Raw genomic sequence first — 22,681 nt, forward strand, 5'->3', positions numbered from 1 at the left:
GAACATTACATTTTTTTTCATCTTCTACGTTTTGTAATATGAAGGGTCAGGCAGGCTGGCTGATCAAATTCTTCTTTGATTCATAGTTAAGGCTGCCAACCTCCATCCTTCCATATGTGCTGCTAAATTAACATGTCTAGGCCATGTTTTATTTGAGTGACTCTCCATGAAATTCTTGGAGGCTGCCCATATCTCTGGTGCCGTGTAATTGAAAAGGCAAACTACATTTATGAGTGCATGGTGCTTACTGAGCTGTGTAATATCTTGATGGGTAGTTTGGGCCTTTCAAAGTGAGATGTGACATTCGAATACCAAATAAATGCCATTGCAAAACAACCAAAAACCTTTGGCATTTCAGAACAGTTTTCTGACTCTTTTTTCCCCCTAAAGAACTTATTTCTGTGTGGAACTTATCAAGTGAGTGATTTTTCAAAGCTGCTGACTGTTTTCTTCAAGGTCATGAGAGGGAAATTGATGGTTTAGAATTATGATTAGATTCTCCTCCTACTCCTTTCCTTTCTTTATTTCTTATTTGATGGCTTTATTTTCTCATTTTATCCTCTAACTTTGCATATCACTATGGGAAGAAATGCATAAGAGGGCCTCAAGAGACACTGAAAAGGAGGCTGTCAGGTACTCTGGGGTGTCATCTATGCATTTAAAATTAGGGGACACTGGACTGTCTTTGAGTTTAAACCATTTGTTCAGTTACTCGCTCATTTATGTGACTGATATTTATTGAGCCTCTGCTAGTAATTGGACAGTCTCTCTTACAAAGATTCTAATGCAGTGGGAAGCAGATAAACAAATCGCCAGTTAGCACAAAGTAAGAGCCATAATGGGGAAGCCTGTATGAAGGGCTGTGGATTTACAGAATTAGTAGGATCAATTTTGCTGTGGGGTGGAGACCCATGGGAGGGTTTTCAGATGAAAATAAATTGAACTGGGTTTTAAAGAGTAGATGAGTCCAGTTAAGAGAGAAGGTCCAGTTTGCAAGGTCCAGTTAAGAGAGAAGTAGCTGGTTGGGTGAGACGCAGCGTCTTCCATTCTCATTACTGTTGGGATTCTCTTCCCAACACTTTGATTTTGTGTGTGGTAGCTTGATTTCTGGGGTTTATGGTTTTGGATTTACAAATTATGGTCAGAGCCCAAGGCCGGTAGTTGCATCGACTGGCTGTGAAACTTGCTACTAAAATTAATTGAAGAGTTTGCTACTGAAGAGCTGGCAAGTGGACCTTGATTTTCATCATCTTCTTGTTTTATATTTTGAAATCTAGATTTCTACAATATTGTTTCTTCTAATTTTTTGTGTTTCAGTGCCAGGAATCCAGTTGATATTCATTCCAAACATCATTTTCATAATTGTGAAATATGAAACTATTTTCTTGAATATTTCTTAAAATATCGGTATTTTCCCTTTTCATTTTTTAGCTTCCTTAGTTACTGTGCATATTTTTATACTGTTTTTGAGAAAAGTGATGACTCCAGTTCAGTTGATATGATAACACTCTTGCTATTTATTTCAATTGTTTCATATAAAGCACCTGCCGTTTGCTTAAAGGAAAACTTTTCCTTTTTAATGCTCAAAATAGCTATCCCACAGAAGGCATGTTGACTCGGCATGTTTAGACAATATTCCAAGGAGCTCTAGTGCTGTGAATTAATAAAAAGAGATGATTCCTGTTTCTTTTCTCCCTTCAAAAAAATTCCAGGTGAAATAAATTTAAAAGCCATTTTGTGAATGAAAGTTTGTAGATTTTACTGTAGATTTTATCTGAGCTTTTATATGATAACAGACATTGTGGCTTTCTAGTGGAATAACTCAGGAAGTCTCCCAGCCTTTGTTTTACCTCCTAGAATACCTTGAAGGACACTCTGTAAAGATTTGCTTTAGGGTATGTACGCCCAATTTGACATGGAGAATTCTTAAAATGTGGCTTTCTCTATTAGCTATTTTGTTGTGGTAAGTGTATTCAGTCTTAATATTTGAAAGAATTATTGTATAAGACAAGAATGTAGGTTTTTCAGATTTCAGGGTTCAGTCTTATTCTAACATCTCCTGCCTTCTCCCTCCAATGACAGTTTCTTATAGTGTCTTTCAGTGTATATATTTTATCTGTGCTCATGTAAGTATAATATATTGAGGTGATTGACCAATTTAATTCTATAACCTTTTAAAAAATTTTATTTATTTTTATTTTATTTATTTATTTTTTTAAGATTTATTTATACAAGAACTGGGGTACAGGCCAGATTCACAGGAGGGTGAGAGGATTCATCAGAGACAGAGTGGGGAACAGAACAGGCAGACTGACAAAATACACTGCTGAGGGGAGCAGAGGGCAAGACAAGAGAGGTCTGCCGCGCCATATGGGTCCCTTGCCGGCAGGCCAGGATCGAACCAGCGCTGCAGAAGCTGCAGACAGCTTCCCCGGGCGGCGCTCAACTACCTGCGCCACCAGGAGACGCCCTTATTTTTATTTTTGTGTAGGAGAACCGGGGTATAGTTAAGAGGTGGGGGGTAAGAGGATTCACCAGAGACAGAGTGGGGAGCAGAATAGGGGATCCACTGAGATACACTGCTGAGGGGGGCATCAGGTGAGACAGGAGAGGTCTGCTGCGCCACTTGTGGGTCAGCTCCCTGGCTGGGGATGAACTCAGGCCATGGAGGTGATAACACTGAGACTTAACCCCTAGGCCACCAGGGAGGCCCAAATTCTAGAATCTTTCTGTTAGATTTCATATAGGCTAAATCCTACCTGATGCAAATATGATACTAGGTGTTGTTAATCTTTTTGCCTAGAATTTTATGTTAAATGTATAAGTAGGGAAAAGCATAGTATACTTTAGTGGGCATGAATGCAATTAATATTTATATAAAATCCCAGATGGGAAAAAATTTAAGAAAATATGACAAGATGTGGGTGGCCATGGTACATTTTCTTTAAAGTGTGTAGGCACCTTTGTGTACCTGCACTGACAACACCTTGATCTTGACTCCTGTTATCTCATCCATAACTGTTTTTTTTTTCATCCATAACTGTTAAAGTGTTAAAGTAGCTGATTAACAGGTTTCCCTAATTATAATCTCTCTTTATAATTATTAGTTGATATTCATACTGCATCATTGTGACCTCATCATCAAATTGTATTAGTTACTAGTTATTTATTAAATTCATCAAGCTGTTGAAACACAAGTAAGAAAGGTAACGTTATACCTAAGGAAACTAAAAAAGAAGAAAAAAAAATCACTATGAGTCAGAAGAAAGAAGGAAATAATAGAAATTAGAGCAGAAATCAATGAAACAGAGATCAAAAAGATAATACAAAAGGTCAATAAAACCAAGAGCTGGTGATTTGAAAAGACAAATAAAATCGAAAAACCTTTAGCCAAACAAAGTAAAAAATGAAAATACAACCAGATAAAATCAGAAATGAAGGTTATGTTTTCATGAAGCCTCCTGTATTAGTTTTCTAAGGCAGTTATAACTATACAATACCTGAAGAGCTTAAAATAACAGAAATATATTCCTTCACAACTGTCGGGGCCAGAAGTCTGAGATCAAAGTGTCAGCCCAGCGATATTCACTTGAAAGAATCTTCCTGCCTCTTCCAGCTCCTCGAGGCTCCTGTTTTCCCTTAGCTTGTGGAAGCATCGCTTCGATCTCTGTCTCCAGCTTCCTATTTCTTTGTGTCTCTGTGTCTTTTCCTTTTCTGTCTCTTATGAGAATATCTGATTTAGGGTCCACTCCAATTCCAGGATTATCTGTCTCAAGATCCTTAATTATGTCTGCAAAGACTTTATTTTCAAATAATGTCACAGTTATGAGTACTTAGGTTTAGATCTTGAACATATGTTTTTGAGGCCACCATTTAACCTTTTACATTTCCTTGCCACTCCTATCTGATTTTGGGGGGCTAGATTACATCTAAACAATGTGTGTAATTGCATTGTGTGCAAAATGCAATAGCTGAGAAGATAACATTGAGAATGAGCCAATTAAATAAGCAAATTGCAACTACTTCCCTTAAAGTGTTTTACATTTAGCCCCTACAATTTAGTTGTTTTTCAACCATAGCTACGTCCCACATAAAGAATTAGCATTGCTTGACTTTCTGTCCAAAAATTGAATTAATTACCTTTTACAACTCAGAAACAGAAAAGGAATTTTCTCATTTTTAACACATATTTGGCAAAATGGAACTACATTTAATTTTATAATGAAAACCATTTTAAGAGCATGATGGCTTAGAAACTTAATTATTAGAAAAAGTACCACTTTTATATTCAAAAAATGATCTTTTATCTGGATACAGATGAAAAGCCAAACCTTGACTTTGAACTTCCATTGGGATAACATCAAGCTACATTAGGTCAGTGGGCTCAACCTCACAGACACTCATGAGAGCTCACACCCTGCAGCGGAGGCTACAGCCTCTCCTTCCTATCCATGCCCCACCTCGCTTGTGGTTTTTTTTCCCTTTGGTAGCATTAAATGCTATGGAGTACAATTATAGCAACAAACCACCAAATTATTCACAATATTGTCCTATTTACAAAGCTCTTCTGGGTTTTTCCAGACAGAGGTGATGATGTATGATTATTTTGCTTATTTACGCGGAGTACCTCCAAATTCTAGGACCTGCGTATGCAGTGCCATACTTTTTATTTGCAATCCAGATTTGATCTCATCCTTTGCTGTTTCAGAAACTTGTCCCCAACTGTGTTTTTCTGTCAGTTTCCCAAGGTAGAGCTAATTTGGCAATAGGACTCGAGAGAACCTTGTGGCTTTCCTTAACATACAATGTTACATTTACTGAGCTTCATCAAACTTAACATTTTCTTCCATAAAAGAGTGAAAATATACAACAGCTTATTCATCTTGTGTCTTTCCCGAGGTCTTTGGAGTGGAGGATCTAGATGCTACCATTTTGTTCTTTACCCTTGTAAAGTCAGGAATGGCCACAGCGCAGGTTTTCTGATCCCATGCAGACCGGGTAAAGGAGGAGTCAGAGTCCTCAGTAGTTTTGCAGGTTTTTTATTTGGGGTTCACCAGGCATATGGCAGGCAGGGGTGCTGGCTGGGGTGCTGGGAGGCTGGCAGACCTCCCAGCCCCCAGCAAGTCTTCACTCTATCTGGGCTCTCTGGCGTTCTCTGCTTCTGCTTTGGCTTCTCCTTCAGGTGCTGCTGCTGCTGCTGCTGCTGCTGCTGCTGCTGCTGCTGCTGCTGCTGCTGCTGCTGCTGCTGCTGCTGGCGTCCCCGTGACGCCGCCCTTAAAAGCACAGTCTTAGCTCAGCTGAATCCCATCTACCTATGCCCACACCCTATTCCAGGTGCCCGCCATCAGGCATGCATTCAGAACAAGGATCCATCATCTATCCTGATGGCGGAAGGGCAGAAAAGCCTGATACTTTCTTTACCCTACAGTCCACCCCCTCAGGGTTTTCTGCCATACAGTCTATACATATATATACAATTTTCTAAGCAAACAAACAATGCAGCCATGGCCCACAAAAGCAAATGCATCAAATATAACAAAATACAATATAACAAAATACAACAGAACACAAATAAGTCCAGGCAGGGCACCAACCAAGTGCAAAAGACAATTATTGGTACCAGCAGATGAGCCACCAAATCTGCTGCCGAAGGCACTGCTCATACGAGGGAGGGGAATCACTCACGGCATCTGCTATGACACACCAGGAGCCGTCAGGCTTCCTGGCCTTCTCTGGCTGTAGTCTCGGCTACAAGGCACACACAGCATCCACCCCCAGGATGCACTAGCTCTGGGATTGGCAATTTTATTCTGTTGGGGGTAATCGCCAACCCTCAGGGTTTCTGTCTGCAGTCGCTCCAACACTCGGCCTTCATAGCCACCCATGCGACTCACAGACCCCTGCACTCAAGCCAACCCACTGCACAAGCACATGGGTCAGGGATCCAAACTCTGCATTCGGCTTGGGCTCCACCCCAAGCCACGTTCCCCACCCGTCCCCCAAGGACAGGTTCCTCAGCTCCTCACCCTCACTCAAGAATGAGCAGGGCATCACCCACAGGTGATTTTACGAGACTCACAGTTCTTCAGCATACCCAGGCTGCTTAACAGCCGCTCAGGTCTTCTCAACTTAGCATCAGCACCAGCTTTTGCCTTCTTAGTTGGCTTTTCTCCTCCACCTGGCTGCTGGGCATGCACAGGCTGCTTTTGGCCATCAAGGCCCACTGGCCACCCCCAGATTCTCAAAAAAAAAAAAAACATAACCTGCCAAGGTCCTCTGCCTTCTGGCGGGATTGTCAGTCCAAGATCATCAGTTCATCAGTCTATCAGTCCATTGGCCTCTCCCTGCTTCAGCAACGGCCTGCTGCCTCAGGGGTCATTGGCTGGTCCTTTCCGGTGTCGTTGGCTGGTCCTCTCGGGCGTCTCCTCCATGCGAGGTCTCGTCCCACAGCTCCGGACCGTATCCAACTTCTGTGCCGCCATGGCGCCTCCAGCGTCATCACAGGCAAACAGTCTGTTCTCCTTAGTCCCTCCAGGTCTTCGGAGGGCTCCAATACCCGTCTACATGGATCCTGCCGACTTACGCCCATTGTAAGGGCAGGACTTGGACACGGTGCAGGTTTTCTGATCCCATGCAGACCGGGTAAAGGAGGAGTCAGAGTCCTCAGTAGTTTTGCAGGTTTTTTATTTGGGTTCACCAGGCATATGGCAGGCAGGGGTGCTGGCTGGGGGGCTGGGAGGCTGGCAGACCTCCCAGCCCCCAGCAAGTCTTCACTCTGTCTGGGCTCTCTGGCGTTCTCTGCTTCTGCTTCGGCTTCTCCTTCAGGTTCTGCTGCTGCTGCTGCTGCTGCTGCTACTGCTGCTGCTGCTGGCGTCCCCATGACGCTGCCCTTAAAAAAAAAAAATCTAGAATACTTAAATAAGGGGCCAGGAAAATGAATAACTATAAGAAAGTGAAAATCAAAATCAACAAAAACTATGAACCAGAGACACTTTTTGGGGGGTGGGGGGCGGGAGGGAGGGATTGGGGTCAGAATTGGGGGATTGCAATTGTATGGGGAATATAAAAATAAAATTTATTAATTAAAAAAATATATATATACATACATATATATATATTCAATTAAAAAAAAAAAGCACAGTCTTAGCTCAGCTGAATCCCATCTACCTATGCCCACACCCTATTCCAGGTGCCCGCCATCAGGCATGCATTCAGGACAAGGATCCATCACCTATCCTGATGGGGGAAGGGCAGAAAAGCCTGATATTTTCTTTACCCTACAACCCTCTAGCTATTTACATTTAAATTAAATAATTGCTAAATACTTGAAAGTAATAAAGTAATAGGGTTACCTAAAGTAATAGTGCTAGACCCCCAAACCTTGCATACTCTAAATAGGTTGTGCCATCTACCCCTTATGACAGATCCTCAATAGAAAAGAACTTTAATAGAATTAGTTGTACAATGGAAAGAAGAAAAGAGAAAGAATATAGTTAAAATAGTTTCCCAAATCAAGTGCCCAGAATTACTCATCCCCTTGTGGGTAAATGCCCAGCCAAACAGGGGTGGCCCAAAACATGGCCACTGAGGCCCGAAAGCCTGCCCCAAGTCTAAGGCACCTTCTGGTGGGGACCCATAGGGAAGGGGCAGAAGGGGCCAGGCAAGTCTGGAAGGAAAGAAGCAAAACCAAATTATAAGTCAACATAAGGGCTGCCACTGCCAGCCCCTCTGTGAGCCTCTCACCAGCGTCTCTTGCTTGTGTCTCCTTCCATAGCTCCCTAATCCCTGGTGCAAGCCCAAAGCCCAAGAAGCAAGCACAGCATCTTCATATATGTTTCATGTGCCTCCTCCAGGATTCCTCCCAAGTCCTCCTGTTGTCCTTTTCAGCTTCCCCTCCAACCTCAGCAACACTTTTCATTGGGTGGGGCGGGGAACATGGGGAATCCCTTTCTTAAATTACACTGTTAGCAGTAGTATGTCTTTTTTTTTTTTTTTTTTTAAGATTTATTTATTTATTTATACAAGCACTGGGTACAGTCAGAAGCGCGGGAGGGTGAGAGAATTCACCAGAGCCAGAGCGGGGAGCAGAGCAGGCAGAAGGACCGAAGTGCACTGCTGAGGGGAGCAGCGGGCGGCAGGAGAGGTCTGCGCACCATGTGGGACCCTCCTCCGGTGGCCGGGGAGCAGCCGGGGATCGAACCGGCGCTGCAGAGGCTGCGGGCAGCTTCGCAACCCAGCGCTCAACCGCTGCACCACCAGGGAGGCCCAATAGTATGTCTTTTTGCTGCACAAACAAAATATTCACCAAGAGATACAGTTTTCAATGCCAGACCTGTTGTAATCTCCTTAAATAGTTAATCCTCACCTTTCCTGGAATGTTCCTTGTAGAGCTGAGGGTCTGAAGAGCTACCCATACAGTGATAAGACTCATGTTTTCATTTCCCACGAATCATTTCCTGCCATGGTTCCCTACTGGGATATTTGATTTTATCCACTTTGGATAGTTAAGAACTTTTACAAATATATCACATGTTAAACCACGCTGCAAATATTTCTCCAACTTTGTGTTTTGCCTTTTTAAATAAAATGATTTCTTTGATGCATAGAAGTTAAAAATCTTGAGTAGTTAAAGCTAATGTTAAGATTTTTCAATTTATTTTATGCATAAAAATGTTTTAAGTTGTTATTTTTTTCTATTTTTTTGATAGTTTGACTTATTAAAAATTTTTAGGGGTATTTATTTATTCTGTGGAGCTTTATAGAGACATCTCAGATATCGTTGAAATATTCAAGAAATGCTGTGCAAGATGATAGCTTGAATTTATTTTATCTAACTTCAAATTGATCTATAATAGGGTTTATTCTCTTCAAATGTTAACCAGTTACCTCAGTCCCAGTTAATTGAATAATACCATCCTTTTCTGACTGATTTATGATTCCACATTTGTAACAAATTTAATTCTTAAAGTTATGGATATTTATTTGTGTGTTTGGAGACTCTTAATCTTCAATAATATAACAAATCAGTCTTTTCTATATTTCTTCCTGATATTTAACTAACATTAATATATGATAATGAGCATTTAAAAAATCATTAAAATTTTTAGTCTAATTAAAACATGCAAATTAAACAATTAAATAGGACAGGGTGACTTTTGATATAAAGCAAAATTTATATTTCTTTGGTTACTTTTCTTCAGTATTGTTCCCCAGACATGGCCACCTTACATTGTTTTAGATTGTTTCTTTAGTAATTATTGCCTTATCCTTAATTAATAATATAGCAGGCTGTTATGTGATGGATGAATATTTAACTTCCTTACATAGCCCACTCCCCAATAACTCCCCAGAAAATTGTTCTTCCTATTTTGCTATCTAACTATTATTTGACTAATCAATAGCCATTTTTACTTTATTAAGACTATATAGTTATTTTGTTGAGACAAGTTAGCACACTGTGATTCTATCTTTTTTTTTTTTTTAATAATAGAAGCAATTCTCTCACAGTTTTGCAGGCTTGAGGTCAGCATGGTTAGGCTCCTTGAAGATGTTTTTCCTGGCTGGAAGATTTGCAGGTGGCAAGTTCTTGCTATCTGTTCACGTGGTGGAGAGGGGGAAGAGCAAGAGACAGAGAGAACAGGGTGGTGCTGAGATGGTAGAGGGTGGGGGTTAGGGAGAGAGAGACAGAGAGAGAATATCTTTCTCTTTTTGTGAGACCTATAAGGAAATAACTATTTGGATTAAGTCCTCACCTTTATGATCTCACTTAACCTTAATTCCATTCTAAAATCTCTCTCTAAACGTAGATGTGTTGAGTCTTCGGGGCTTCCCTGGATGGGATGTGAGGGTGGCAGTGTTGTAGAAGTAAATTCTAGCCTTTTCCCCAGGCAGAGGAAGAACAAGTGGTACTTCAGGAATGGTGAGGTCAGGAGAAGCTTTATTACTCATGCATGAGGTCCCAGACCTGGGGAGCTCCATAAGGTCTGAGCACCAGTTTAAAGACCAAGGGTTCCTTTAATACACAACTGCCTCCGTATCTGTTACACTGATAGCATAGTTTTTCAGCAGGCACAACCATTTGTGGCAAAGTCCCCAGACAAGGGGAATAAATTAAGGGGAGAAAGATGCAGCCATTAGGGAATGGCCTTGGAGAGAGAGACCAGCTGGTTGGCTGCCTGACCTTGTAGATAAGAGTGCTGAGGCCCTGGCTATGAATCTTGAAAGGGAAGGAGCTGTAAGTAAGCAAACTTGTTAATTATGCCTGCATTGGAGTGTTCATTGCACCTGGGCTGGAAGTTCTGCTGGAATCTTTATTATATTCATTTGTTCAATAATATATTTTCTCATCAGCAGTAGCTGTGCCCTTCAGAGCACTGTCGGAACAGCTCCATTTTACTGAGCTTGACCCTCCTGTGGGTGAAAGTTATTATCTCATTGTGGCTTTGATTTGCATTTCCTCCTTCAAATTTTACCAACTTTTGTTAAACATTTGCATAGCTTCTTTGGAGTGAAATCTACTTTAGTCTTTTGTCAATGTTTTAATGTGTGCCCAACACAGTGATGGGGAAGGCAGTCAAGAGAACATGATGGCCTACTTGACCTCAAGCTGAACTTGGGCAGAGATTTCTCACCCCCTCCAGGGGATGGGCCTTCCTGGAAGCTGTGCAAGGATGCCCCCTTAGAGGTTGTGTTATGAGCATCTTGTTGTAGGCTATCTGGACTGCATACATGATTGGACACACTTAAAGCCCCCATGAAACTATGAGATTTGGTGAGCAGCAGTGACATCCTGAACCCACCCTAGACAAAGCCTCTTAAATATTCCTGTTCATTAAAACTACTACCTCCCACCTGGAGTGACTTGTCTCTTCCTTTGGTCTCTCCTTACCCTGGGGGTGGGGTGGCAATTTCAGTGACACTAGAATGCACCTGGTTTGTCTCCAACACAAAAGCAATCTGGCCCCAGAAACCAAACACTCAACCCTGTATATACAGTATTTATTTTTGTAGAATGCTTTGTGATATCTGGTCTTTGTAGATTTTAGAAATATGTGTAACCTGGAGTCATGTTACCACATGTTGTAGTAATTTGTTAATTTGACATTCTTAGTGATAAGGGAAGACTTAAATGAAGGAAATAAATACGTGCTCATAGAAATTGATGAATAAGAATATATTTGATCCACCAAAATTACTCTAGTGAACAGTGATTTACAATTTATTTCTGTCCATTTGATTTTTTTTTTAAATGTCAGTTCTAATAGTTCCCATGGCCATTTGCTCAGGCTCTGTGACATTTCAGGATTTTAGAGAACATGTGGTTCTGGGGCTTTCTCTGTCCTGATTGGGCATGGGCTGGATTTGCAGAAGATGGGTCCTGTCCCAGACTATCATGGCAAGGAATAGAGACAGCTGTAGATTGTGTAGGAGGCTCAGGAGATCAAAAGGAGCCGTGACATATCTTTCCTTATGGGTCAGATTTATTTGTCAGACCTAAGTTTTTGTATCAGAATGCTAAGGCTGACATTTCCCAAAAATGCACCTAAAATAAATGTTTTTTTCCTTCCAGTTAACAATTTGGTTGACTACAAAGCAGAATTACTGGTGATTTTGCTTTAGAGAGTTTCTATTCTTCTCTTTCTGCCAACTCTTCACTGCAAATTTTATGGTCAGTGGGTTTGACAGCATGAGGTCAGAGAACCACGTTTTCTCTTGGGTCTGCAGATCCTTAGCCCCTTCAACAGTCTCTGGACAAAGGGAACTTCAAGGTCATTCACTTTAAATAGAGCTTGTTTTGTATCTGGGGTTTATCACTTAGTTAATTCATTTTTCTTTTGTGTCAATAGGTGTCACTTGATTGGAGGCACTCATTTGTTTAGAGTCAAACTTTCTCTGGATTCTTTCCATAGTCTTACTTTTGGACAAACCTCAATTGAGAGATCATAAGGAGCTTTCTGAGTGGATTCCACACATCTTTTTAGACTTTGTCTCTATGTTTTCAAACCTAAAGTCCAGTTAAAGTCAGCTTGCCTGATGCTCAGTTCTGTGCTCAAGTGGGACCATTTAATCGGGTTTCTAGTTGCTGCCTCATCCCTCTGCATCAGTCTTGTTTTCAAATTGTGTTTTAGAAGTCTAATATATGTACATTTTTGAATTGATATATTCACGTCCTTTTAGAATCAGGTATTGTTTTATATGAATATGTGCATATCAATCTGTCTATCATCTATCTGTCTATCATCTATCTATTGAGAGTGGCTGTATGTGTATTAACTATACTATATAGGTCTATACATATGGTACTATGGTTGGATTTGTGTATCTGGATATTCCTATACAGTGTATGTATATACATAGCTATATGTATACATAGCTATATAGATACATACATATATGACCATACTATCATTATATAAAAATTATATAATGAGATATAATTTTATCTCTTATTTTAAATTCCTCTATCTTATCCCCATATATGTTTACATATATTTGTTGTGTCCTTTCTATTACCTATCTTCTATCTATCTATCTATCTATCTATCTATCTATCTATCTATCTATCTATCTATCTATCTATCTAGGTAGCTAGTTAGCTAGCTATCATCTCTGTCTCTCTCTGATCTGTATGAGAGATAAAGGGATTTAAAATAAGAGAAACTAAATTTTTGACCTGGGTTAAGAACTGGTAGACAGTAGGCCCAGTATGGCTAATATGCCGACTTAAAATTTGTTTTAAATTTTAACTTTGAAAGAATTTAGGTAAAGCATGTGTTCTGCTGTTTTCCACAATTTTCCAAGCTTTGTTTTTCATTTACCATGATTCAGATTTTATATAACTTTCATAGGCATTTGCTTTTACCATCACTACATTAGACTTTTTAATACAAATGCAAACATTTCTAGTTCAAAAAATATTGAAGGTAAAACAAACATCAAAGACAGCATTTCAGAATTCAGTTTATTTAATTTCATTTCTCCTCTTGTGTTCTGTTCATTTCCAGGCAGAAACGGAGACTGACTATTGTCACTATTTTCATTTTCTTTTAAGACTTCCCAAGTTTATCCTTCAGTACACAAGACCCAACTTTTCATTGCTGATAATTCTGCTGTTTATGCATAGTGATAAAATATAAATTCTACTATCCCATTTTTTTAATAGTTATAATATTTTGGGGAACTTTTCAGCTTGGCTTGTGTCTTAAAAACCTCCTACACATCTCATTTTGTATTTTCATGTTGTTTTCATATTTTATATCCTATTTTATTTTTATTGAATTTTATTGAGGCCACAGCATTTAAAATTTTCTTTTCCTCAATGGAATACACTGGTGAATACACTGGTGATGGTAGAACCTTGGGGTCCACACCTGAGGGGAGAAATCCTATACTATCAAAAATTAACAAAGATTAAAACAATGGTAAATAATTTAAAAAAATAAAAAGAAAGTATTTTTTTTCTTTTTACAATAAATTTTTTGAAAAATGCTTTGTTTTCTCTTCTAGAGTACAATATTGTCTTCCCATTTTTTTTAAAGATTTATTTATTTATTTATACAAGCACTGGGTACAGTTAGAAGCATGGGAGGGGGAGAGAATTCACCAGAATCAGAGCGGGGAGCAGAGCAGGCAGACTGTCGAAGTACACTGCTGAGGGGAGCAGCGGGCGGAAGGAGAGGTCTGGCCAGCAGGAGAGGTCTGCACGCCATGTGGGACCCTCGCCCGGTGATCGAACCATGCTGCAGAGGCTGCAGGCAGCTTCGCAACCCAGTGCTCAACCGCTGTGCCACCAGGGAGGCCCTGTCTTCCCATTTTTTGCAGGCTCCTTTCATATGCAGTTAAATAACTGTTTTGTGGTAAGATTTCAACAAGCCTTCTAAGACCAGCTATAGTTCACCCATCCATTTATAGTGAATTTCCAATAAGCTTCCCTCCCTAGGTTTAGGCAACTACTGCCATATGTAACTTTTCATAATCCAGATTTTCATAATCCAGTTCTATAAAGAAGAAAATTCACTGTATGTCAAATTAGGATTTGGTTTCAATTTTTAAATTGAGTTTGTGTCTATTTCCTCTTTCCCAGTTTGAGTTTCATAAATGTTTCTGCTTCCCAAAGAAGCAGTTCACTCCAAAATGGTGCCCTCGTTTGCATATGCCATGATGTACTCCTATCATTTGGGCAAAACTTGTGTAGGTTTTGGAAGCAAATGATTAATCAAATCTTTTTCTTTTACCACATTATTTAGAGGAATTTTTGAAAATAATCATAGTTTGTGGACAGATGGTGATTCAAACCAAAATATCATTCATACTTGTTATTTATAAATCAAATGAGAAAATGTACTAGACACATCTGGACTCAATGGTTCTCTCTACCCACCTCCAAACAACACTTCTGGCATGGTCACAACTAAGGGCCAGGCAGCTACCAGACCTCACATGGAGGCAGGTGGAAGACCACATGGAAAAGAAGCATGTCTGTATTTTCTAAGACAGAACTTAGAAGGAATTGATTTGCCCCGGTCTTGGTATTTGTGCCAATCTCAACAAGATATGCAAAGTGAATGAATGGAACTGGAAGTTTTATTCCTTTGTCCCTCCCAAGAAACGGAAGGTTTGGTGTTTTGAAGGAAGCAGGAAGATTAGGGGATCATTGCATTTCATCATAGCTCAAGGGGACATTTTACTTTTTTAAAAAATGAAAATTTAAAAATCTGTATTACTTTTAATGAGGTCACACTGCTTTACAACACTGAATATGTTTTAGGAGCACGGGTCCACACTTCTTCAGAGGTAGGTGGACACACCACTCCCACCACCAGATCCTCCACTACAGACCACTGGACCCTCTGCCCCCATATCTTTCCCACCTCCCATACTCCCACTCTGAGAGCCTCAATTATACAGTCGGATGTCTCAAGATTTTTTGGTTTAGTTTTGTCTGTTTCTCTATATTGCATATGTAAGGGGCACCAGTCAGTATTTGTCTTTCTTCTGACTTATTTTGATTAGTATAATCCCCTAATCCAGTTTCTTCCATGTTGTTGCAAATGGCAAAATTTCATCTTTTTCATTTTTTATGCTCAGTATATTCCTTCGTGTATAGTTAGCACATTTTCTTTATCCACTCATATGCCTTTGAGCACTTAGGTTGTTTCTATATCTTGGATCATTTACTTTTAATTAGTAAGGGGTATGAGTGACCATCCATATGTGGGAAACTCTACAAAGGATTCTCTGCATGTATCTCATGAAAGGACATTCAACAGTTTGTGTGTGTGTATGTGGGTGGGTGAACTTTACGATCTTTTTCAAAAACGATAATATTTTCTGACTCCATTTTTATTTTTATTTAAAAGAATTTTTTTTTGCTTGGCATATTTTATTTTATTATTATTTAAATTTTTTGACAATATTTGCTTCCCCCACCCCCTCAGATTGTGACTTCATTTTTAAAAGGCTGACTCTGAAGTATAATTTCTTCTTTAAGAGCTACATCAGTAAAAAATGCAAACAAGGACCATGTAAAATTGCTGCCATATTTCAGCTGACTATATTGCATGTGTTTTACACTGAGCTTTAGGGGATATTAAAGTTATAGAATCATAATCTGAATTGTGAGGGACCTTGTATATGATGTAGTATAACATTTTTCTTTCCATTCCATTTTTTTTTTTTTTAAGATTTACTTATTTTATTTATGCATACAAGAGCTGGGGTGTAGGCCAAAGGTGTGGGGGGTAAGAGGATCCCCAGAGACAGAGTGGGGAGCAGAACAGGAGGATCTACTGAAATACACTGCTGAGGGGAGCAGCGGGCGAGACAGGAGAGGTCTGCTGCGCCATGTGGGTCAGCTCCCTGGCTGGGGATCGAACTCATGCTGCAGTGGCTGCTGATAGCTTGATAGTTTGATAGTACTGAGACTTAACCCCTTGTGCCACCAGGGAGGCTCCTCTTTCCATTCTATTTAGTATTTAAATCCCTTAACAACATTCAAGCGTTGTCCATCCTCTTCAGTAGCATTCACCAGTCTCAGGAATCAGGTAAGATTTATTTGCTTGTAGCTGCCTGCAATTATTTCTAATTTTATTGTCTGAGAGCAATTATAATGGCTATTCAAATATTTGGAGGTAACATTTCTTCCTTGTTTTTAAAATCTTAACACAACAGTCTAAGTCGCTTGAGTCTTTCTGCATATAATGTACTTTCAAACACTGTCCTCTGTACTACATTAATGTTTATTAATTTTCCTAATAAAATGTAATTTCAAGAACACACCATAGTGCTAGAGCTATTATCTGAAAGAGCATAGTAAAATTTTGTACATTGTTATTCTGCTAATAAATTCTAAGAGAGAGAAATAACAAAACCTTTAAAGATCATTACATTTTTACTCTTTATATTATGAAATCTGTTATTAAAGCCTACCTAAATAAAAATTTTATTTACTTCTTTTTTACCATTTGCATTATAAATATTATGAAAATTTTATCCATTGATCAAACTTAATACATTTTATGATTTTAAATATTTAGATTTCTTATTTTGGATTACTTATAGCTAATTAAGTGTGAAAAAATGATCAGAAAGTGACTTTTTAGGTTATGCCAATCTCATTTGCTATTTGAAGACTCATTTTTTCAAGTCCTTGGAGTTTAAATATATAATGCAAATGGAATCTTATTCACCAGATTACAGAACTCACTCTTAGTTGTAGGGATATTCACATCAATTATGAGTAGTTGACAACAGCAAATTATATTCCTTTTGGAAATATATTTCATTTCTATCATGTAATTTAATCATTAGTATTTTCCCATGATAGATGAGCAAACAGTGCCTAGAAGTGTGAGTTAGAAAGACTTTGATTTATGCTCATCCAATCCAGAGTCTGTGCTTTTCCTTCTGTTCCTCTTGGGACCCAGGTTGAATCATGAGCCCACTGGTAATGTCTGAGGGGGGTGCCTTAGTGTAGAGGTGGGAATGGGCACAGTGCAGGTTCTCTATGATCCGAGCAGACAGTTAAAGAAGGAGAGCCCTGGAGCCCTGGGTGACTTTTGCAGGCTTTTATTGGGATTTACCAGGTACACAGCAGGCAGGGGTGCTGGGGGTGCTGGGAGGCCTGCCAGCAAGTCTTCACTCTATCTGGGCTCTCCGGTGTTTTCTCATGGCCTCTGCTGCTCTCATGCTTCTGCTTTTGCTTCTCTGCTTCTTCTGGCGTCTCTGTGATGCCGGTGAATAAGCTCAGCCTTAGCCCAGGTGAATCCCATCTCCATATGCCCACCCCCTATTCCAGGTGCCCGCCATCAGGGCTGCATTTGGGTCCACAGGTTTCTGTCATCTATCCTAATGGCGGGAGGGCAGAAAAGCCTGATATCATTTACTTACCCTACACTTAGTTTTTACTGCCAGTTCTAGGGCCCTTGCTGGGTACAGTGGGTTCTGATGACTTTGAGACCCTGATCAAGGATACAACCACCTACTTCCTTGATTCACTTTGCTTCTTGCTTAGTCTGAGTGTTCTCTACAACAGCATTTTCCAAACTGGCTGTTTCCTAGTTCTCTGTTTAGTGAATGGTGGCCTTCGAGTATTAGCGGTGAAGGAGGAAGCAAGCTGGGAAGGTCGGCAGTTAGGCCCCAGGGCCCTTGCCCTGCAAAACAGGAAATTCCTCAGGTTGCCTGCCAAGGAGCTCACCTGTGCGGACCAAGATTAGCACTGTTTGCCTTCCCCAAACCAGGTATCACCCGGTCAAGGAGACCCCAGAGCCAACTGATGGCAAAGAGCCAAAACCATCCACAGAGGGATCTGCCTGGAGCTCTGCCCACCAAAAACCACACACAGTCACCACCCCATTTTTGAATAAAGCTTTTAAACCCCTGCTTCCTGCCTCTCAGCGGCTACCAGGTCTGGACCCCTCTCTGTCTAGAGAGATTTCCTGTCAATGAGTCTCTTTCTTTTCTGCCTAACTCTGGTCTCCACATTGAATTCTTTCCTCCCTGCAACAAGGACAGAGCTTTTGGAGTCTGACTCCCAGTCCCAGGCCCCATTCATCTGCACACATACTTTTTTTTTTAAAGATTTATTTATTCATGCATACAAGAACCGGGGTACAGGCCAGATGTGCGGGAGGGTGAGAGGATTCACCAGAGACAGAGCAGGGAACAGAACACGCAGATCTACTGAAATACACTGCTGAGGGGAGCAGAGGGCCAGACAGGAGAGGTCTGCCGCGCCATGTGGGTTTCTCCCTGGCCGGGAATTGAACCCGCTCTGCAGAGGCTGCGTACAGCTTCACAGCGCTGCACTCAACTGCCTGTGCCACCAGGGGAGGCCCCCATACATACTTCTTAAAGTGTCCAGCTTATCTTTATCCAGAAATTCTCTTTTTTAATATCAAGTGACCAAGGATAAGCTTGTCTGAAATTATCAGAGGTGTCTGTTTTCTCTCTTGAAAGGAAGTAAAGAATTTCTGTGTTTTCTGCTAGGAGCCTCTGCTCAGGGACCAGCACTGGGGGAGAAGGACCTAAGAGTGGAGACCCCCAGGAGCAGCCCTGTTGGGGAGCAGCTTGAGTTGCTGACTGTGCTCCTGTCACTGTGGCCTGTTCCATCTTCCCTTCTCTGGCTCCCTGGCCAGTTATTCAAGCTCTGGAGGCGGTTGAGGGCTCCTTCAGGTGGGAGGCACAGGACAGATGTACAGGGAACAGACCTCCTTTGGCTCGCGGACCCTCTGCTGCAACATTCCTAAGTCTTTGTTTTGGGCCTGACTTGGTGGAGGCCACAGACAACACAGACGACTCAGACACGGGTCCTGGGGGTCTTCAGTTCTGAGTCTCCGTCAGACCCTGCAGTTACTCTCTCTATCCTTCAGGAGGCAGAGGGGCCAGTCGCCTGTGCCCCAGTCCAGACCAGAGGTGGCATGACTGTGTTCCCAGGCCCAGAGGCTAGGTCTGCCCACAGGGGATGCTCTTACAGCCCAGCACAGGCCTTCCTTGCCTACTTGTCCAGCAAGGCTGGGCAGAGGCAGTTCAGGCAGAAAGAGGCTGGCCTCTCACCCTCCATCCAGTGAGCCTTCACAAAGGCCTGTCCAATCCCTGGAGTCCCAAGGGTCAAAGGTCGTTTTCCCACCCCCAACCCAGCATCAAACAGGTAAAGATGGGTCCAGGCCTGACCCATCTTCCTGGTCCCTGACCTAAGGCAGCTGGCTCTCTGGGGCTCAGTTTCTTCATATATAAAATAGGTTTATCTTCCAAATATTTGATTAATCAACAATGCACCGAAGGACAGTGCTGGCTTATATAAGTAAATCCTCCCTCCTGGAGATCCCAGGCCATTGTCAAGTTTATGACGCCCTCTCTGCCAGGTGTTAGTGCAAGTTTTATTTGGCTGTTCATACAATTTATTAAATTTTTCACAATATCTAAAACTATTTTAAAACAAACCTTAGTGATATTTTATTTAAATAGCAGATGTCCCCCCTGTATCCCTCACCCCCCAGCAGCTTGCCAGCCAGTAATGTCTGTACCTGGGTGCCTGGGTGCCTTCCCTTGGAAGGAGGGGTGTTAGGGAGCTGGTGTACCAGGCTCTGGAGGCATCAAGGAAGGAAAATGGCGGGTGTGGTCCATCAACAGTGATAGGTGGAAGCCGGAGTGTAACAATCTCAGCTTCCTCCGCTCTCTGAGAGCACAGATTGGGGTTTGTGTTCTGCATTGTTCCCCAGGTGGCTTAATAGTGTTCTATTACTGAGCCTTTCCTTGCATTCCTACCAATTATCTGCATTTACCAAATGAATGACTTGCACTTTATCGCATTTCATGCTTCTTAAGTAACACTCACTGAGGCATTTGGGACAGGACAGGCTGAGGAAGCAGAGTCCTGACTCTGCCCACTAGCCGGTCAGAGGCCATTGCTGACCGCGAGTTGTGGTGGCAATGCACGGACTGCAGATGTGCCTCCTGTGTTCCTGTGTATTCTGTCTTCACTCTGGGTTGCTGGTTAGATCTAAAGTGGGGGCTCTGATGGGATGACGTTGCCCCTGTGGGCAATTAGGCAATGTCTAGAGACAGTTTTATAGGGTGTGTGACCAGCATCTTGTAGGTATGTTAGGGGGAAAAGATATCCTGAGCGAATTCCATACAAGCTTTGTGGATGCCACCCCTGCTCCATCAAGACACTGGGAACTACAAATCCCATGATTTGTAGTTGTGAGGACCTAAGGGTGGAGTTAAGCAGCCATTTTCTCTGTTTGTAAATAAAACCAGCCATCTTAGGAGGGTTGGGGCTTCTCTTGGTTCATGCTCTTGGCCAGGCAGGTTTGGTTTCGGTGGGTCACTTGGGATTCCAGGTTGGCGGAACTTAAGAATTTATCTCCCTCTTTTCTCCCTGAGTTGTACATTTTCTCATTCCCCTTCCCTTGTAAATAAACTTTTGTTAACTTTTAGTGTGTGCCTGCAGTGTAAGTCCTTTTTAAGAATGTGGGACAGGACACATAGTCAGGGAACCCGTTTTAGAGCAGGTTGCCCTGTAACAGCTAGAGGCTGGGATGCAGCTCTAGGAACACCCTACAGGGCCCAGGCCAGCCTGCACAGCAAGGCTGACCAGCCCCAGGGCTAATGGTGCTAAGGAGGAGATGCCCCTATTTAGAGGTTGGTTAGACTGGATTGAGGATGCTTCTTTCTTTAATTTTTCTTTCTTTTCTCCCCTACTTCCCTCCCCTACCCTCCTGCAGCCCCCCTCCTCTTATCTCTCATTTCTTCCAGCCCCCTCCTATTGTTAGGGGGAAAAGGCAGTCCCAAAGCTAATTCCATACAGGCTTTGTGGACTCCACCCCCACCCCAGTGTTAGGGGGAAAAGGCTGCCCCAAAGCAAATTCCATACAGGCTTTGTGGACTCCACCCCCACCCCAGGTCAAAGCCAAAGACACTGGGAACTCCAAATCCCATCACCACCAAAGGGAAGGTGGCTGGGACCTGAGGGTGGGGTTAAGCAGCCAGGTGGATACAAAAGGCAGACACGTGGGCTTTGGGGGCTCTCTCCATTTTGGGGCCCTCGGCCAGCTCGCGGCGTCCGTCTAGCTCTGAGAGTGACTTTGGGGTTTCCAGGTCGTCGGATCGGGTAGGACGCATTAAAGACTTTATTTCCCTATTTTCTCCCTGAGTTGTACATTTTCCTTATTTCTTTTTCTCTTGTAAATAAACCTTTTATTAACCCTTTTGCGTGTGTCTGTAGTAGAGTATTCATAAGTCCCTTTAAAGCGCGCGGGTGAGGACCCACAGCCAGGAACCCGTTTAATATCGGGGTTGCTCTATAACACTATCTCTTCCCCTCCTTTGCTCCTCCCTTTCCCCCCTCTTTCCCCTCTCCACTGGCTCATTTTCTACATTTCTGGCTCCAGACCTGGAATCTGCCATTTCCCTAAAAAGCTCCTTCTGTTTGATACAAAATAGTGCTATGAACACACAATGTGGACACTAGGGGGCCTCGTTGTTAACAAGTTGTCTATAGATATTCAGTAGACTGAGCCAGGAGATCTGTAATTTTTTAAAGAGAACAATGATGACGTTTTTCTTGATATTTCCAATTTAAATTTAAGAACTTACACTTCTTTGATAATAAGTCTTGTTATTAGGGCTAATTATAATGTCACAATATCTAATCTAACAGTCCTTCTTAGGTCAATGGGACTCTACTGATGCTTCCAACACAAAGGAAGTATTTGTGTCCTGAGGAAAAGTTTAATTTTCACATGTTCCAAAATCCAGGCCTTCATCTTGACTTCTGAAGACAATTTGAGCTTTCTTTTTTTGACGTTTTTCTTCCTAGCCAATAAAATAGGAGCTTCCACTTCCTGACTTAAGGGAGTAATCTGTATTTTAGATACTCTTTGAAAAGTTTTAAAAGATTAATCCAATGCTCAGACTCTGTGCACAGGGAGAGTTCTAGTTCTTGCTGTGCCATAAGAGAGTGTTCAGAAAAGATGAAAATAACTTATGTCTAAAAAACAGTGTGGCGAATTGCCTGGGACTAGTAAAAATAAATATGGTTTTATTGGTGAGGAGAATTCTCTGTTAGACCTCAGAAGGCAACTTGGTTCTCTGAGCTTGATGGTAATACTTTTTCCTCAGTGGGTTCACGAATTCAACTATTACTGTTATTTCAAACAAAAAGCGTTTTTAGTGCTCATATCCAGACTCACTGTTTGTGTTTCTTCTCCGCCTTATAGAAGTCATATTTTAATGTTTATTGTGGTTATTATCATGACAGCCATTACCACAGCTTCTCCAAACTAGGTTTGTAAATCTTCATTCTCCAATCTGACTCCCACTGACTCCACTCTCTTCCCAAACCAATGAGTTTACTTTCTTTTGTCCAAAGTGATCATTGCTCATTTATTTGACATTTTATTTGATTAATTTTTTGTAACTTTTTTCCGAGTTAGCATTGGTTTACAATACTGTACATGGTTTAGGGGAATCGGGTCACACCTCTTCAGATGTATGTTATTGTTACAGGGCAGGGAGAGGGGCACCTGGAATCCCCCAAACCTGCCCATTCTAAATAAGTTCTACCATCCGCCACATCAAGACAAAACTAGTGTATAAGACCTTTAATGGAAAGGTCTTTTTTAAAAGATTTATTTCTTGGGCCTCCCCGGGTGGCACAGGTGGTTGAGCTATATGCTGT

At 41.5% G+C, this 22,681-nt stretch overlaps 2 protein-coding genes across 5 annotated transcripts in view; one reads left to right on the forward strand and one right to left on the reverse strand.

Moving 5' to 3' along the window:
• Window positions 1–22,681, forward strand: part of LOC119256736 (keratin-associated protein 11-1) — a 45,828-nt gene that overhangs the window by 18,158 nt on the left and 4,989 nt on the right. The gene's annotated exons all lie outside the window — the stretch shown is intronic.
• On the reverse strand, window positions 5,217–9,956 carry LOC129146707 (uncharacterized). 4 transcript variants are annotated; one of them, XM_054700330.1, is made up of 3 exons: window positions 9,506–9,583; window positions 8,366–8,456; window positions 5,217–6,889 (listed from the first exon to the last, which is right to left on the reverse strand). In XM_054700330.1, the coding sequence occupies exons 2-3, from the start codon at window positions 8,429–8,431 to the stop codon at window positions 6,350–6,352; spliced, it is 606 nt and encodes a 201-aa protein (XP_054556305.1). In that variant the 5' UTR covers window positions 8,432–8,456; window positions 9,506–9,583; the 3' UTR covers window positions 5,217–6,349. The 4 variants fall into 4 exon arrangements, with proteins under 4 accessions (XP_054556305.1, XP_054556304.1, XP_054556303.1 ...); XM_054700329.1 differs by having other exon boundaries at window positions 8,366–8,469; XM_054700328.1 differs by having other exon boundaries at window positions 8,366–8,472.

Source organism: Talpa occidentalis, unplaced genomic scaffold (assembly GCF_014898055.3).
Source record: "Talpa occidentalis isolate TD23 unplaced genomic scaffold, MPIMG_talOcc4v2.1 talOcc4.4, whole genome shotgun sequence".
In the NCBI taxonomy this organism is placed as follows: Eukaryota; Metazoa; Chordata; class Mammalia; order Eulipotyphla; family Talpidae; genus Talpa; species Talpa occidentalis.